The sequence below is a fragment of the Puntigrus tetrazona genome, chromosome 5 (assembly GCF_018831695.1).
Source record: "Puntigrus tetrazona isolate hp1 chromosome 5, ASM1883169v1, whole genome shotgun sequence".
NCBI classification, from domain to species: Eukaryota; Metazoa; Chordata; class Actinopteri; order Cypriniformes; family Cyprinidae; genus Puntigrus; species Puntigrus tetrazona.
Genome location: NC_056703.1, coordinates 12,702,513 through 12,718,923, shown reverse-complemented (window position 1 = coordinate 12,718,923; position 16,411 = coordinate 12,702,513). Strand labels below are relative to the sequence as shown.

The window sequence follows — 16,411 nt, the reverse complement described above, 5'->3', positions numbered from 1 at the left end:
TGAAGTCAGAGACAAATACAGAACACTTTTGCATCCATTTGGTTTTAATAAGGGCTCTCTAAAAAGAATAACCCTCTGACCCAGCACCAGTGTGCGTTAACAATAAAAAGCAATACATATTAAAGGAGGTCCACCCAAAAATTAAAAATCTGTCATTTACTCACCCTTAATTTAACACACAGGAGGACATTTTGAAAAAAGTTACCAGTAACCAGACTGTTTCGGTCAATAGTGACTATGGGTGAAATATTTTTTTTTTTTTTTTTTTTTTTTATTGTCTAAAAACCTGAACTCAAGCTTTCAAATGGTAATGTATATATTTTGTAAAATATATAAAAAAAATTGTGCTGTCAAAATGATTTTTTGTGATTAACCACATCCAAAATGTGTGTGTATTGTGTACATTTAAGAAAAATGTTACATTTATATATTAAATGTATACATGCATGCGTGTATATTTATGTGCATAATAAATATTCCCAGCGCACACACACACACACACACACACGTATATGTTATGTAAACAAAAAAAATTATTTTGGATGAGATTCATCATGTGACGGCACTAATAAATATACGTAGACAAGAAAAAATAAATTGAGAAAACTGCTTTGACACCAAGCCACTGAACTCTGCATCTCTACCTTTGCATGTTTGATTGAATGATTTTCATGATTTATATCCTGCATATCTTAACAACTAACACTCTTCCTTCCATCAGTCGGACCTGTTCCAGGATGACCTTTACCCGGACACGGCAGGTCCGGATGCCCCCCTGGAGGCCGAGGACTGGTTTGATGGGAAGAACGGAGATCCAATCCTGATATCCCTGAAACATGGATACATCCCAGGCAAGAACCGGGATCTCAAAGTGGTCAAGAAGAACATCCTAGACAACAAGATGAGCAAGAACACAGAGAATACTGCCCCTGCCGTCAAGACTGCCACCTCCACACCATCTATCGTAAGTCGGACTCATTCGCTTCTTTACTTTTTCCTGTGCATTTCATCATCCAACAGCATTCCATATAATTTTTTCTTTTCTATATACTTTTTTCCTCCTTAATCTTAATTCTCTTCACTAGATTCCCTGAGTAATGTGTAATAAATGACTATGGTTTCTTCAGCCGTGTTACATCTGTGCTTCAACCTTCATGCAGCTAAATTATTGTGTTTTTCAAGGCCAACTTCTCTTTTTGGCTCTTATATAGTGTTTTTACAGTTTTAAGGATGTTCTACAGCAGACCCAACCCCCAACCACATGCCTGCTTAACCACATGACAGCAACAGCACATGTGTGTCCCACCCACTAAACCCAGCTCTCTGCTCAGAGCTGTAATCACATGAGCCCTAGCACTGCCCCAACGAGAATTAGCTGCTGTTCATCACACCTAAAGATTATTCTACAAGCTGACTTAATTATTTGCATATGCAGTGTTGTAATTCTTAACTGCGATTCTTACAATTTAAAACATTTTCATTAAAAAAAGATTAAACTTTTACTAAAATGACAAAATATCAAAAAGTACATAATACAAAAATACACTTCTGTTTTCTTTCCAATGTGTTTTCCCAATTTTTTTCCTTTTCCTGTTTTTAAATGTTCTTTATGTACCCAGAGCTCCTGAAAAAACACAACAAACTCCTTGTGCTTGCACATTTTATTTTATTCTATTTCATTCTAATCTGCTGTATTGTATTTATTAATAGAAATAATAAAACAAAGCAAAAAACAATAAAATGTCGCTAAAAATGTTTATATGAGAATTTTTAAAAAGTCAATAAAAATGTGTAAGTATTGCGTACTGTAATAGAAAATTAACAATATTAAAATATGGGTAATATTATAGTGATATTCTAATAAATCTCAAAGTAAACTCAAGTGTTTAGTCACTGTAAATGGTGACTTCAAATAAAAAAAATGGTGTGTGTGTGTGTGTGGTACAACATTTATTAAAATTATCCTTAATTTTATCTTTTACTTTTTTCCTTAACAGAAAAGTGAAGCTAAGCTGGAAGAGGTTTTGAAAGAAATGAAATCTCTCAGAGAGCTGGTCAGCAGTCAGGAAAAAAGAATTGCCAAACTTGAGGAGCAGCTGTCTAAAATGGACATCTAATGGACCCTGAAATCCCTTCCCCTTCTTCTATTCAGGATATCCCATTGGCCAGGTGGGCGGGACCCGTCACTGCCAATCACCATGACAGCGTTCCGTCTGAAGCCTGCCTTGAAAAGACTCCAACCAACATTCCAAGATTATCTTCTTTCTTTTTTTTTTTTTTTTTTTTTTGCCATCCCCAAAACCTGTTTATACCTCATAGCCATTTGGAAAACTAGAAACGCCTTCAGTTTCTCTCAAAATTTAACCCCGTTTAGCTTTTTACTCAGTCTCACTCCAAATCTTTCTGCAACGGCTGTGTTTTATCTGGTGTTCTCGAAAGGTCTTAAGTTTTTTCTTTTTCTTTTTTTTTTTGCTTTGTTTTTCTTATTAAAATTGTGACCAAACAGATTGCTTCATGAAGTTAAATGAACTTGATGAGCTCAAAGTTCATCAGTATTGCAGTTTCCCTCTCGCCCCTTCTGAGTTGCCAAATTAAATGAGGAGTTATGCACCTCCCCGACAGTATTTGACTAGCTTTTCATTTTGTACTTTGTATAAGGGACAAAGCTATACGCTAGTAATGCAAGGAGGGGAAATCATTGGAACCATTCCTCAATGTTATAGGTGTGTTTCTAGCGAATAAAAAAAAAAAAAAAAAAAAAATTTTAATCAAACATGTAGAGTTGACGGTTTACAAACCAGTACTGGAAAACAATACAGGTGCACTAAAATATTCCACTAAGGACTTTTTTGTTTTAATCGGGTATTAAAATATTAATTATCAAAACAATTGTGATTTGCCATGAATACAGTTTATGTGTACTCTACTCAATACTCCACACGTTTTCTTGATGGCAAACATTTCTCGTCAAATGTAAGCAAATTGAGTCGGTTCTTCTTCTTAGTGTCCTGTCTCCTGAATGAAGCCACAACCAGTACGGGTCTCACTTTAACTCAAAAAGGTCTCAGCTTCTAGTTTCGCATTCCAAAACATGGTGATATGAGCTCAGAACTAGTTAACGCAGCAAAACTCGCATAGTTCATTGCTTTACCAGCTCGATAGCTTTTACTCTGACATTGTTCAGACATCGTTCAGGTCCAAGGAACTTTGCTTTCTCATTAATACCTACGAATCTCATCTTGAGTTGCCGTCCACACCATCTCAGTTGATGTACATACTTTTGCTGTGCATTGTAGACCGTGACTACCAGCACAATAGCGAGTCATGATTGACTTCCTTTTCCTAATATGTCTGTTTGTGATGCACTGTCTTCTCTTGCTCTCCCAGTCATGCAGAACCGGTTCTCTCCAGAGACGGCTCACGTCTAGATGATGATTTCAGGAACATGATATGCGTGCAGCAAGTTCGAGCTGATGACAGCTGACTTTTTTTTTTCTCTCCTTCGTTTATGTATTGGCCATGCCAGGAAGAGAGGAAACTGTGATTCTGTTGTTCAGATTGCTTTGGCTACGTCCTTCGTCAGAACGTTCTCTTGTGGTTTTCGTTTTGACGCTTCTTCATATCTCATTGTCGGTTTGCATCACTGCCTAGTGCCTCTTTCATAGATTCTGAAAAGCATCCTTCCTCCTTGTGCTTTTTGGTCTAAAATAGCCAGCGTCTTCTCACCTCAGAAGCATTTTGTGACCTACAGTTTGTTTGAAACAAGGCTTCAGATCTGTGTCTCGCTCTTTCTGCTTCCGCTCTTTTCTTGGTGAAGTTTTAAAGCGAAGGGTTTGACAATGTAGGGGTCGTGTTTATGGGTACAGATGTGCCAAGCTGTGCGATGGATCCATGATGAGTGTTTAAGTGGCCTCAGGAGGCATCTGTGATGCAGCCTCGAGCGTTTGGTTGATTAAAGTGAAAAGGGATTTTTGTAGGTTGAAAAGAAAATGCAGGAAGGAGGCTGGATGTAAGTGATTTATTTTGATGCTTTGTTTGTAAATACGTTTTTTTAGGGTTTCCTTTACGTTTTGTTTTTTTGTTGGTTTTTTTCGGCTGTAGGAAGGTGTTTGCCCATCATTTTGGAGTTTGATGGTTTTAAAGAATCCCCATCATCATTATGCACACTGTGAGCCTTTAATGTTTCCAATGATAAAATGAAATAAGAATCGAAAGGAAGAAGAACTAGAAATTTCATTTTGTGCATAACTGTTCCATTTTTGTTCATTCATCTGCTTCAAGTATAAAGAGTCTTACTGATTACCAGAAAAATAAAGAATAAACTGAAACATTGTCCTTTGTCTTTTTTTTTTTTTTTTTTTTTTTTTGTCTCTCTCTAATTATTAAACCTCTTTTTGTGGAAGCGTGGTTGGTTACAAGTTAGTGTTTTAGGGAACTAAGACGTGATATTTAAGGCCCTCTCTTGCTCATTTGTGTTTGCGTCACAGTTTGAGAACCTCAACTTTACCCTGACGCTTCATGAGGTTTGACTTCCTGTATTTTCTGCAGCGAGTAGGTTTTGCGACATTACATTAAGTGTGCGAGGGGGACCTAACGTTCCATTGAACTCCAAATCAACGGTAGAAAAGGATGGTATGTACTTTTTTCAGTTCTATTTGAATTCTGTATATTTAGTCTAAATTGAGTTGTGTGGTGTTTTTTGAAGTCTGTGAAGTGTTCATGACTGAATATCTGCGAGTAAACTTAAATATTTCATAAGGTGTGATCATAACCGCAATCGTGATGTATTTTAAATCTTAAGTACTCGAGTGTGTATAACTGTAAAACAATAAAACGCCTTGTTAGCTAAAAGGATTGTAACCACATGCTACAGTCACAAACTTACCCTTGTTAAAGTAGGCAGCAATCAGGTGTTTTGTTCTTCCATTGTTGCTAGACTTCAGTTGGCTCTCACTTCTCGTTGTCTGAAAGTTCCTCTCCGCTTTATATACTGGGGTGGAATAACCATACAGCATATTAATTTGAAAATAAAGCTTGCTGATGTTTCACCGTTCTCTGTCCTTTCTGTGCAGATGGCGATGGTGACTAACCGACTTGGGTGTTTACCAGTTCTTGTTTTGCTGCTGACTTTGAGCAGTTCGGTCACGTCAAGATCTTTTAGGATAAAAAGGGAAATTCGTGACATTGTAACATCGATAAACAACGTCACACACAGTACAGCAACCGTAGCTCGAGAAGAGTATGCAACCAGCACCACCGTGGAAACGTTGAAGGATTCGAGTACGTTACAGACAGTATCTGATTTAAATATCTCTGAGACTACAGTTTACCAGCATGCTCCAGATATGAACCACACCCATCAAAACTCCACTTCAGGAACCGAGAACCTGACAGTTGACCGGACGACAAGTAACGGGAGCGCTTTTTACACCCAACTTCCCACAATAAGTAACAGTACTGGACACATTTCTCATACAGGAAGTTCTGCCCCCACATTTCCTGCATCTCTGGAGCCTGGTAACGTAACAAGGAAGCTCATGACAGCAGCGACCACGAGAATGTCCACAGATGCAAAAAAACTTACCTCAACCACCGCAAAGAAATTGACCACAGCCACGACCCGCTCATGTTCCACTGCCTCTTCTCAAGCGGACGGACTTGTTAGTCGTTGTCTCATTGCCATCGCGTCCATGGCTGCTTTAACCACCATCTTCATCGTCAGTACCATCTGCCTGGCTACCAAACTCTCCGGATACAGATACAGGCATAAGGCGCATATTCTCCAGGAGACTGAGATGGTTTGCATTTCTGCCCTGATGAACGACACCGATCACCCGGTTCCAAAGCCAAGACGGCATCCCAAGAGTAACGGAGCACTGATCCCCAATACTGAGGACGGAGATCCTGACGGAGATAATCTCACTCTAAACAGCTTTCTTCCTGATACAGAGGGCCCTCTTTAGAAATTTAAACCCATGCACTGAAAAACAGGATGCATGATAGTATTTCTTATTTTTTTGCTTTTAAACATTAAGTCGGTGCTGAGGTTTGACCCAAACCCAGCTCTAGAATGGTTTGCACTCTCAGTTTATCTGTGGTAGAGGTTTGAGTTTTCCCACTTAGTGAAGTTCCAGCAACCATTTTTATGATTTGCAGTACAGCAATCCACATCTTTTTCTTTTTTTTTTTTAAATCGGTGGAACATTTAAAAAAGAAATTGTGTATAGATGTTATATTTAATCATTTCTTTGTTGCGATATTGTGCTACTACGTTCCCTGAGGAGCTCAGACATTAGTAGGGCTTGGCAGAATGTATTGCTGAATATAGTCTATTCCTGTCTGTGGTTCAGCTAGCGCTGTATAATTTACTCCAACAGAGTGATGTTGGAGATTATCACGGTCTGAATATAACGTGTTATCATTGCAAATGTACATAAAATACATGCTTTTACTTTTACCCAGAGAGAGTTTAGCTTTTGCAAAGAAATGACGCTTTCTTTTTTGTGAACCTAAACCAATTAGATTAACCCTGCAAAAAACTATTTAGTTTGTTTATTTGTACCATAGTGGGGTTGTAGGTAGTTTAGTTTTCTGCTAATAATAGGCTATGTCAATTCTATGTGTATGTAAATATTGTGCAAAATGACATGAAAAAGTTGTGTAGCGATAACCCAGTTATTGTTAGTCAGGCTAATTTTTATAAATATTAAATAAAAAATTATATGCAGCCTGTTTTGTTTTGTTTTTTCAGTTAAATAAGAGTCAACTAAACAAGATTTAAAAAAAAAACTAAATAAAATAGATGAAACTACTTGCTATGGATTTCTGGATTATCCTTATCCCATGCTTCCTTCAGTGTTCTAGAGGAGAGAAAGAGAAGGAAAGGAAAAAGGGAGGAGATGGAGCGAGAGGGGAGGGAAATGTCCTTCTGCAATTATCCAGATTTTTTAGGAAAACCCACACAGTCCGAAGCTTCCATAAGCCTTTCAGGACAGGCACAGGCAGCTTTTTCTTTCACAACTGTATTTGTCTTTTTTTTTTTATTTTGCATACCTGTAGCTTGAAGTGTTGTCTCGGGGACAGGAAGTAACACCAGCAGTGAGTATTTTTACATTTCCTTCATTGAGAGAGTATAGTTGATGTTTTACTTTCACATTAAAATAACTTGTTGGCACACTTTAGAAGTCATGACTCATTTCAAATGCATTTTTAGCAATCACTAAGTAATGCTTTATAAAATTCTGGTTTGTTTCATGTTTTTCGTATATAGTGGCCTCACAAAGTAGGAATAAATGCAAAAAATATATGCAAACAAATATTGACAGATCTTTTATTATAATCACCTCCGCTTTTCTATGTAATTCTTTTTTTTTTTTTTTTTTTTTTTTTTTATAAACCCATTGGTCTTTAACCAACTTATCACACGAAATACACATACTATCTATTAAGAAAGTAAAAAAAAGTTGGGCTTGTATTAATATTAAGTGATATGCATTATAAACATGTTCCCTTTTGTAGGCCAAACTATTTTTATTTTCTATCTTTTATTTTAGTGCCACCTACCTACCTAGTTTTTTTTTTATTATTGTAAAGATATAGCCTTATTTTATTATAGAGGATACCACATAATCTAAATGGATGAATTTGGCCAATGTTTCCCGTGTTTTCTCTTTCATTCGAAGTGCCACATCTTGTTCACTAATACAAAACCCTACAAGTGACCGAGCGCGACGCCTTCCGATTAGCAGAACAGAGATTGTGAGTGTTTTATAAAAATAGGTTTAAAGGAAGTAAAGGCAATAGAGATGGGACTATTGGATCGTAGTCAAAAGTGGTTTACGCTGTCAGTTCTGATGGTGTTCGTTTGGGAGCTTCCCTTCAAACATTAACCTGCTACTGGTTGAAGTAACTTATCCGTTCTATGCTTTTAATAACTATGAAAAATGGTTTACTTCGAGCATGAACGTTTTTTAAATCAGTCCATCTGTAACGTAGACTTCTTGATGCCGTGTAAAGCATATGAATATGATGTGTGTGTTCTTGAGCAGTGCAGAAATAGTCTCGCTGGTCTGTGGCCTGTCTCATTGCAGCTGGGCTGTAAATACAGGCCTGAGAGCTGCGGCTCTCCCACGCCTTGCTGCACCCTCACAAATATATATCTGGCCTTGCTTTTGCTTTTCTGTGGTGAGCGGGTGGCATCAGCCAGGCAGGGAAATTACAAACCAGGCCTGGACTCCCTCTGCCTCCACCCCAATAAGTAATGACTGGATGTAACAGGAATAGCTCCTCTCCTGCGAGGAAACAGAAACATGAAAAGTCACTCTTATGCAGAGGGTCCACTGCGATGTGTGTGTTTTTACAAGCATCTTCCTTCCTTTGATTCACAGAAAATCGATAGTTCTGATAATACAGTAGCTTTGTGTGAGGTAGACAACATAGGTAACTATTTACCATCTTTATGACCTTTGCAATACAATAAAATACATCAATCACCAAATGAGTTATAAACGAATAATGGCGTGGTGTATTTATCTATTTTTTTTCTTTTATTTAATTTTAATTCTTAATAGAAAAATTTATTTTGGTGCTGTTCTGTTTGTGACAAATTGGGATTTACTTTAATTTTTATTTGTAAAAATTAAAAAGTTATTTTTAACTAAAATGTTTTTAACAAAAATACAACTTCTGGGTAACAAAGTACATACGTTTCCATTTGTTAACATTAGGAAACTACATAAAGTAATGAGAAATGCTTCTCAAGCATTCTTAATGTTATTTTCAGCATTTACTTCTATAATGTTAAAATCAAAAGTTGTTTCTCTTCATATTATTTGATGGACCTGAACTTCAAACAATTAAACAAATGTACTGATGCGTTAACTAATGTCATCTAATGGGATTTTAAAATGGGGTACATCTTTAGGTGTCCTTGTTACAGTACAATTAAACAAGTGCTGAATATCATTTAATAAGGAGATTACTAACTTAATATATTATATAGTACTTAATATATGATTATAGTTAGGTTTAGGGTTCGTCTTAGGGTTACTGTTGTTATAATAGTTTGTAATATGTGACTCTGGGGCACGAAACCAGCCATAAGTAGCAAGACGGCGTATGCGTATGTAGTAGGTGTATATATATATATATATATATATATATATTTTTTTTTTTTTTTTTTTATGTCAAAATTTGACCAGTTTTGTGGTTCAGGGTCACACATGCGTAACAAGGACACCTTAAAATAAAGTGTTATGATTTTCTAAATATATATAACTGCTGTTAACCACCTCACTTCCTGTTCCTGTTGGGAAAGGCTAGTAACGGCTGCGTCTGTGTCCATTTTCTTTCAGGTCTTTAGAGGAAGCATGTCACTCTCTCTGCGCTTTGTTTGCCTGCTCCTGACTGCTCTCTGGGGCAGCAGTTGCTTCGCCAAGCCCGCCCCGTTCAATGTGTCAATGGAGGGTAGCGGGGATGAACCCGAGCTCATCTTTCCCATCGCCCGTACCACCCATGTTCCTCCATCCACCTCGCCTCCTCCCAACATAACAGCCACTTTCATCCGCATCAAAGACTTCCTTTTCAACCAGGTGGTGGACTTCCTGAAGGAGAACTTGCTTCTCATCATTGTGGTGACCTCTCTGTTGGTCGTCATCATCTTCATCGTCTGCTGTGCTTCAGCGATGAGCCACAAACGCAAGCTTGAGGCCTACTATCCTCCGAAGACCTACGCACCCAGGAAATACATGAGCCAGCCTAGTAAAGCTACGGAGAACCCACACAACCAGATTCAGGAAGGTAAGACCACAAGCGCAAAGACCCACCGGGAACCCACTAAAGCACTGGTGGGTGAGAAGGACGGAAAAGACCCCCGGCCCAAGCCGAAAGAGGTCCTAAAGGTGGAGGATGTTGAAGAGGTGGAGATGCAGAAAGACGAGCCTAAGAAAGATGAGCCTCAGCCTACCACTTCAAATGTCTCCTTCAGTCAGCCGCTGGTCTGCACGTGCCACCTCAGAAAGGCCAATCACACCACAGCATGAGAGCTTTTACTGTAATGGGCAGGAATGACCTCCATCCCAATTTTTTCTACTGCTACATATGAATCTTTTGGTAGATATGGTGCCCACAGTCTTACTCTTTGTTTATGTGACGTCAGAGGAACAATGGGAAAAAAAAAACATGTTTTATCAACTTTTGTTTCTTTAAAAATGAGTACTGAATAAGAAAATCAAAACAGTGAGTTGATATTTTTATTATTCGTGTGGAAAATAACACTTGAAACTATTTTGTGAATCTCTTTTTACTTCTGAGAGACTTACAAAAAACATCTTTTGAATCTTTTTCTGATCCCTTTCCTGTTGTATTTTACATATGAAATGTCTATATGCATGGTAACCCTTAATTTATGCTGTATTTTCCGAAGCTGTTCTCAGTTGTTTCTATCTAAACTTCATGACTTTCCTCAGTATTGGATTTCATTAGCTAACATTTTGTCAGGTATGTTTTGTCATGAAAAATAAACTCTCAGAAAATGAACTCTCCTGCTCTGTTCCAAATAGATGAGTTATTTTAGAGATACAGATACATTACTTTTCAAAAGTTTGGGGTCTGTATGATTTGTTTTTAAAAAAAGAGGTCTTAAGATCACCAATGCTGCGTTTATTTATTTGAAAATGTATTAAAAACTATTTCACTATTTCAGAAGACATTACTTTATCTTTTTTAATGCTACATGATTCTTTCAGAAATCATTCTAATATGCAGGTTTGGTGCTCAGGAAGCATTTCTCTTCTCAATGTCAAATAGCTGTACTGCTTAAAACTTTTGTGGAAAACTCGACATATATTTGTTTTCAGGGGTTATTTGAATAAAGAAATGTGAAAAAAATGGCATTTATTTAAAATGGAACATTTTTAAAACTATAAGTGCTACTGCTTAGTTCTCTCTGTTTCTTGAATGGTGTAGTTTTGTCAAAAGAATTGCGTTGAATTGGCTGAAGCATGTGAAACTCAAGAACCCCCGGCAACAGAGCCCAGCAGAGCATAACGGCGGCAGCTACAGAGCTTTTGTCACATCCATACAATGTCCAATCAATATTTCATGAGCTCATTCCAGGAGAGATCTGGAAATATTGATGGAAATCTACTGGTTGAGACAGAACCAGACAATCAATTTCACATTATGCCAGTGATAAAATATTTTATGGACAATTTAAGAATTCCCAAGATTTATCCAGTTTGATTCAGAAGTAGAATCATGGGTGAATTCCTTCGCTCGAGTTATTTTTCCAGAAAAAACAATCCTCACACCTCTTTAACTACATGCAGCTTTTGTTACAATGATGTTATCAGCCTATCATTGATTAATAGCCAGCTGAATGCAAATCAGCCTCATAACTGAAATGAAACCCCACTGCCATGGCGCAAGGCCAAGTGTTGGTAGCGTGTAGTTACCAAAGAGCAGACATCAAAGATATGCAGTGAAGCCAGAAACTTGAGCCCCCGAAAAAGAACCGTAGCTCAAGGTCGAATTCTTCTCTCTTTTGTCCACAAGGTGCTAAATAATTCTGAAAATGACACACTGCTTTCAATTCACTTTGGGTGAGAGTGATCTCTCTTCACTTCTGAGCAATTAGATGAAGACTTGAACATGATTTTGTCTATGGTTAACACAGCTCCATAGGTTACCATTGATTTACCTAGTTTTGTTTTTTAGACAGTCAAATAACACATTCCTCGCACAGAATGGTTTTTAAACACGTTGCCTGTCAGAAAACTACGCTACTAACGCGGTGTAGCTGTGTCATGGGAAAAGCAAGTGGAGTGCCCAATTAATTTGCATTGCGAAGAAGATACAAAACAGGTAACTCAAAACCTTAAGGCTGCCATTAAAGTTTGATGGGCTGCTATCCAGAATTTTCAGGGTGAGCACGGACCGTTCTCTGAAAGGGCTGTGAGGAAAGAGCGAAGAGGTTAAAGACGTGGCGCAGATAAAGTGAAAGCGAAGGGTCAGCTGAGACAGGGCAAGAATGGTGAGTTCCACATCCCGATGTGATATGTTTGATAACAGTTCAAGAAAGGAAATACGTACTGGAGGAGCTGCAGAGTCCATCATGGTAATTCATTTTGTTTCACTGATTCATTTGTGGTAAATGAAAAGCAGTTACTAATTATTGCTTTCCTCTCTCCTTTATCTGTCCCTCTCCAACTTTTTCCTCAAGTGAGCCATGCGTCCTAGTCTTCTCTGCTGTCTCTTGTTGTATAGCTCTTCGTCTCTCCTTGCTGGCCTTGTTGTGTCCCCCTGCCCCAAAGGCTGCTGCTGTCCCAGTCCTGGTGCTTTGGTTCTGTGCGAGTCTCTTGGTCTGCATACCCTGCCTCGCTCCGTCCCCCTAAGCACTGCCGTTCTCTCCGTGGCCCGGAATCGGCTCTGCAACGTGGATAATGTGTTCCAGCCATATTCTGGCCTTCAGGAGCTGAGCCTCAGCCACAACCAACTGGTCCGTTTTCCTCGTGGGCTTCCGTCAAGTCTGGAGACCCTTCAGCTTCAGGAGAACCAGATCACATACATCACCGCTGGGTCTCTGAGGCAGCTCGGGAACCTCACACGCTTGGATCTGGAGGATAACCGGATACGAGCTATTCAGCCGGGGGCACTGCAAGGTCTGACCAGACTGAGGATGTTGACTCTAAAGGGGAACAGATTGTCTCGTCTGCCTTCAAACCTGCCTTCTTCGCTAATACACCTGGATGTGTCGGCGAACTGCATTTCTACTCTAGATCTGTCCTCTTTGGGTGCACTGGTGAACCTGCAAGTGTTAAAGATTAACAGTAACTGTTTGCGCTCTATACCCGAGCATGCTTTTGATGGACTGTCTGGTCTCAGATCAGTGGAACTAGCCAATAACCAGTGGGTTTGTGAATGTGACATTTTGTATCTTTATAGGTGGCTTCTGACGGACAGGTTACGGATGGCGACGGATCTAGTATGTACGGCTCCTTTGCACCTCGCACAGAAGCTGTTATTAACTCTATCAGTCATGGCCATCTGCCCAAAACTTTTTAAGCCCGTTGACAGAATATTAACATCTGTGAATGCGGAATCTGGGAAAATGGTTGAAAGTAATATAGAACAGGCTACAAGTGCATCTGTGTTCCTTAGATCTGACGCTGCTTGCAACACAAGTTCTTTCAGATGTCAAGAATCTTCGAAACTATCTGAGAACACGATATCAAGGTCGTTTTTTGGGTCAGACCAGCCCACATTAGACAGACTGAGCTATGAAGACTGCCTCTCCCTAAATTTGACGTCTTTTATACCCCAATCCACCCAAGAACCCTACAATCCAGCCACAGATGAAGAAGCTGGTTGTGTGGAGAATTCGACAGGTAAGGCACCAGGAGCATCAGGCACTGGTTCACCGACCACAACTAGAGACTTCGAACTCACTCCTCGGACGATACTACAGTCCAGTGACCCGGCGCTCATCGCAATCCTGGCTGTTCTTTGTGTGCTTACAGGACTGCTGATGCTTACAGTGCTTTTGGTACTGAAGAATATCCTTCTACGAAACCTGAGAGTTGCACCACTTCCACAAGTTCAAGGAGACATTAGCACACATTCATGACCTGTATTGCAGCAAATGTTTTGTGTAGAGAATAATACAAAACGATAAATAATGCAACATGAATATTTACATCTTTATTACTTTTGCAACAAATAATACAGCACCAAGGTCAAATTCGTTTTTTTTGCCAACAAATCACTGCCAAAACTATAATGATCCCTCTGAAAACCTAAACAAATAAACATTTTTCAAATCCCCTACTTTCCTTTTTATGCAGTGTAGCAGAGTGCATTTACAAACTTGCAGTATATAGAGCTGATATAGAGGACATTTCATGTAAGAGTGAGAGATCTTTAGGAAATAAAGAGTTTATTTTCATGTGCGTGATTCAGAGATACAGGAGAAAACTTTATTCCAAAAGATCTTTCACAGTCGGTAAATGCAAGCCACTTCAAACCAGTAATGCAAATGCAGCGTGAACAGAGTAGCAATGGTATACGCTTGCTAATGTGTTTATTTTATCCTCAGAAAGCATATAAAGTATAAAATATTTCGGAGTCACAATAAGAGTGGGAGGCGGTGACTCGTCTGTGAATGAGGACATTAATTTCGAGCTTCCACCAACGTCTCCTTGTCGTCTTTCTGTTTGAGTCTGTAGTCTGCTAATGCAGCCTTGATAGCATCCTCTGCAAGCACTGCCATGAAAAAAGCAACACAAACAGGTTTATGAAAATAGAGCATTTGATTTTTTTTTTTTTATGTCATCAATGTGTTTACAATCTCAAAAAGCCATTTTGACACACTTACTAGAGCAATGAAGTTTGACTGGCGGTAAACAAAGTTCTTTGGCAATCTCTGTGTTTTTGATTTTCAGTGCTTCATCAATCTGTACGCAGAAAAAGAGAACATTGAAATGCTGGTAGGGATGCTTGAGAGATAAAATATGAAGCACAGTGAGAGAATCTGATGACAATGAATTTATGCAATGATCTGACACACAATGACTCACCGATTTTCCCTTCACCTACTCTGTAGCCAGTGAGCTGGAAGCAATGGCTGAGCCACAGCCAAAGGTTTTGAATCTGGCGTCTACTATCTTGCCATTCTCGTCCACCTGAATCTGTCAGACGGGTTGACAACAAAACAAAGTCACTGATCTAAATAGTGTGTGTTTTATATCTAAATATATAAATAAATAAATGTACCACAATAGTCTTACCTGTAGTTTCATAACATCCCCGCATGCAGGTGCACCTACCAAGCCAGTGCCTACGTTCTTGGCATTCTTGTCTAGAGAACCAACATTTCTGGGGTTCTCATAGTGGTCCACCACCTTCAGGGAGGAAAAAAAAAAGTATGATATGTAAGGCATGTAAAAACATGATCATGTTTAACAATCAAACGACATTCATCAGAGGATTTGTGATAACAGTTCACACCAAAAGACAACGTGCCCTTGATAGCCACCAGCGAACTTCACAAAACAGAAATCACTTATTTAAAAGTGCCTGTACTTACGCAACTATCAATATAACATATATAGGTTTATTCACCTGTGACACAGTTAAGATACTGGTCATCATTGCTGAGTTTGTAGGACAGTTGCACAAGTGGATAATGAAGCTAACTGTAAATATGGATGAATTTCAAAAATTCATAGACAAGCTAATGACATGTGTTTTGTGCTCGAACAGTCTGCGTAAAATATCGGTGTACATGTACAGTGTTCCGCTGGTTTGTTTACATACGCAGTAAACTAACGTTAGCTTAGCTAGCAAGCACGTTTAAAGTTGTTCTCAAACATTAGGAACTACGACTAAATCATATTCTCGCGTCACGCTCGACAGTAAGATTAAAAAAAGTGACACGTACCTTTTTATGATACGAACAGGCTATTCTGAGCTCCGGTACTGCCAAAGATCTACTGAAAAGTACAGAAAATGCACAGCGCTTGGCTGCAGCTGCTAACGCCATGATGACCGACTACAACGTTACTGCATATACAAGGGTCACCCACCAGGGGGAGCGCTTTCGCTGCATTATACAAACTTAATGTATTGTATGTTACGTTCGTGAATTTTAAATTATTATTCATTTTACATTCAGATTATATTGTATAGATAATTTCTGACTTATTAAATGATAGTAGTATCTATTTCAACCATCAGAGTAGGGCTTTCGCTGCACTGCTCACATTTTTGCTGCGCAGTCATCATTTGTTAGAAAATAATATACATTTCCTCTTTGTATTATACGTAGCTGTGCTACATTTCTAGATGCTATATTTATTATTATATGCTGTTTGTATGCCGGTAACTGAACTCAACCAGCAGTGGACTTCACCGTGAAATAGAAAGTCTTGCATATTATATTACAACAATATTAAATATTTCACATTTTGCATGTATGGTATACGCAGTGTTGGGAAGGTTTGGTAAAGTAACCTATTACTTTGGAAATGTTACAGATTAGAAGTTACTTATGCAGTATGTAGCGTGTCTATTACAATTACTTATCAAAGTAATGTAGCTAACTTAATACATTTGATTACTGTTTGAAAACTTTCTAAACTTAACTGTTAAACTTAAACTGTTTCTAAACTTAAATGTCGATCGAAGCAGAGCCACCACAAAACCAGACTTTTAGCACTTCTTTTTACTTCGAAACTGATTTAACTTTGAGTTTAAATACTGATTTAAAATGATAGAACAGTTTATGCTATTGTTTTTGAAAATAAATCTTTGCATGGCTATGACAGGAAACACAGGCATCTAACGAATGTTTTGGGGGAAGCAGTTAATTCAAAGGATAAAACATATACATAAACCCAAAAAGAAAGAAAAAAAA

At 38.5% G+C, this 16,411-nt stretch overlaps 4 protein-coding genes across 6 annotated transcripts in view; 3 read left to right on the top strand and 1 right to left on the bottom strand.

The window, feature by feature from the left end:
* Positions 1 to 2,873, top strand: part of coro1ca (coronin, actin binding protein, 1Ca) — a 40,100-nt gene extending 37,227 nt beyond the window's left edge. For all 3 annotated transcript variants that reach the window (XM_043238968.1, XM_043238970.1, XM_043238969.1), the window contains exons 10-11: positions 722 to 964; positions 1,998 to 2,873. In XM_043238968.1, the coding sequence (XP_043094903.1) occupies positions 722 to 964; positions 1,998 to 2,117 (363 nt within the window). In that variant the 3' untranslated portion in view covers positions 2,118 to 2,873. The remainder of the gene's footprint in view (positions 1 to 721; positions 965 to 1,997) is intronic.
* A 1,519-nt stretch (positions 2,874 to 4,392) lies between these two features.
* selplg (selectin P ligand) lies at positions 4,393 to 6,727 on the top strand. The gene is made up of 2 exons (XM_043238971.1): positions 4,393 to 4,632; positions 5,073 to 6,727. The coding sequence occupies exons 1-2, from the start codon at positions 4,630 to 4,632 to the stop codon at positions 5,961 to 5,963; spliced, it is 894 nt and encodes a 297-aa protein (XP_043094906.1). The 5' UTR covers positions 4,393 to 4,629; the 3' UTR covers positions 5,964 to 6,727.
* A 142-nt stretch (positions 6,728 to 6,869) lies between these two features.
* Positions 6,870 to 10,536, top strand: tmem119a (transmembrane protein 119a). The gene is made up of 2 exons (XM_043238972.1): positions 6,870 to 7,098; positions 9,354 to 10,536. The coding sequence occupies exon 2, from the start codon at positions 9,369 to 9,371 to the stop codon at positions 10,038 to 10,040; it is 672 nt and encodes a 223-aa protein (XP_043094907.1). The 5' UTR covers positions 6,870 to 7,098; positions 9,354 to 9,368; the 3' UTR covers positions 10,041 to 10,536.
* Positions 10,537 to 13,678: 3,142 nt separating this feature from the next.
* iscu (iron-sulfur cluster assembly enzyme) lies at positions 13,679 to 15,572 on the bottom strand. Its single transcript, XM_043238274.1, is given in 5 exon segments — positions 13,679 to 14,259; positions 14,372 to 14,450; positions 14,574 to 14,684; positions 14,784 to 14,897; positions 15,437 to 15,572. Coding segments are annotated over 5 exon segments (498 nt in total). The 5' UTR covers positions 15,539 to 15,572; the 3' UTR covers positions 13,679 to 14,167.
* Positions 15,573 to 16,411: the final 839 nt, after the last annotated feature.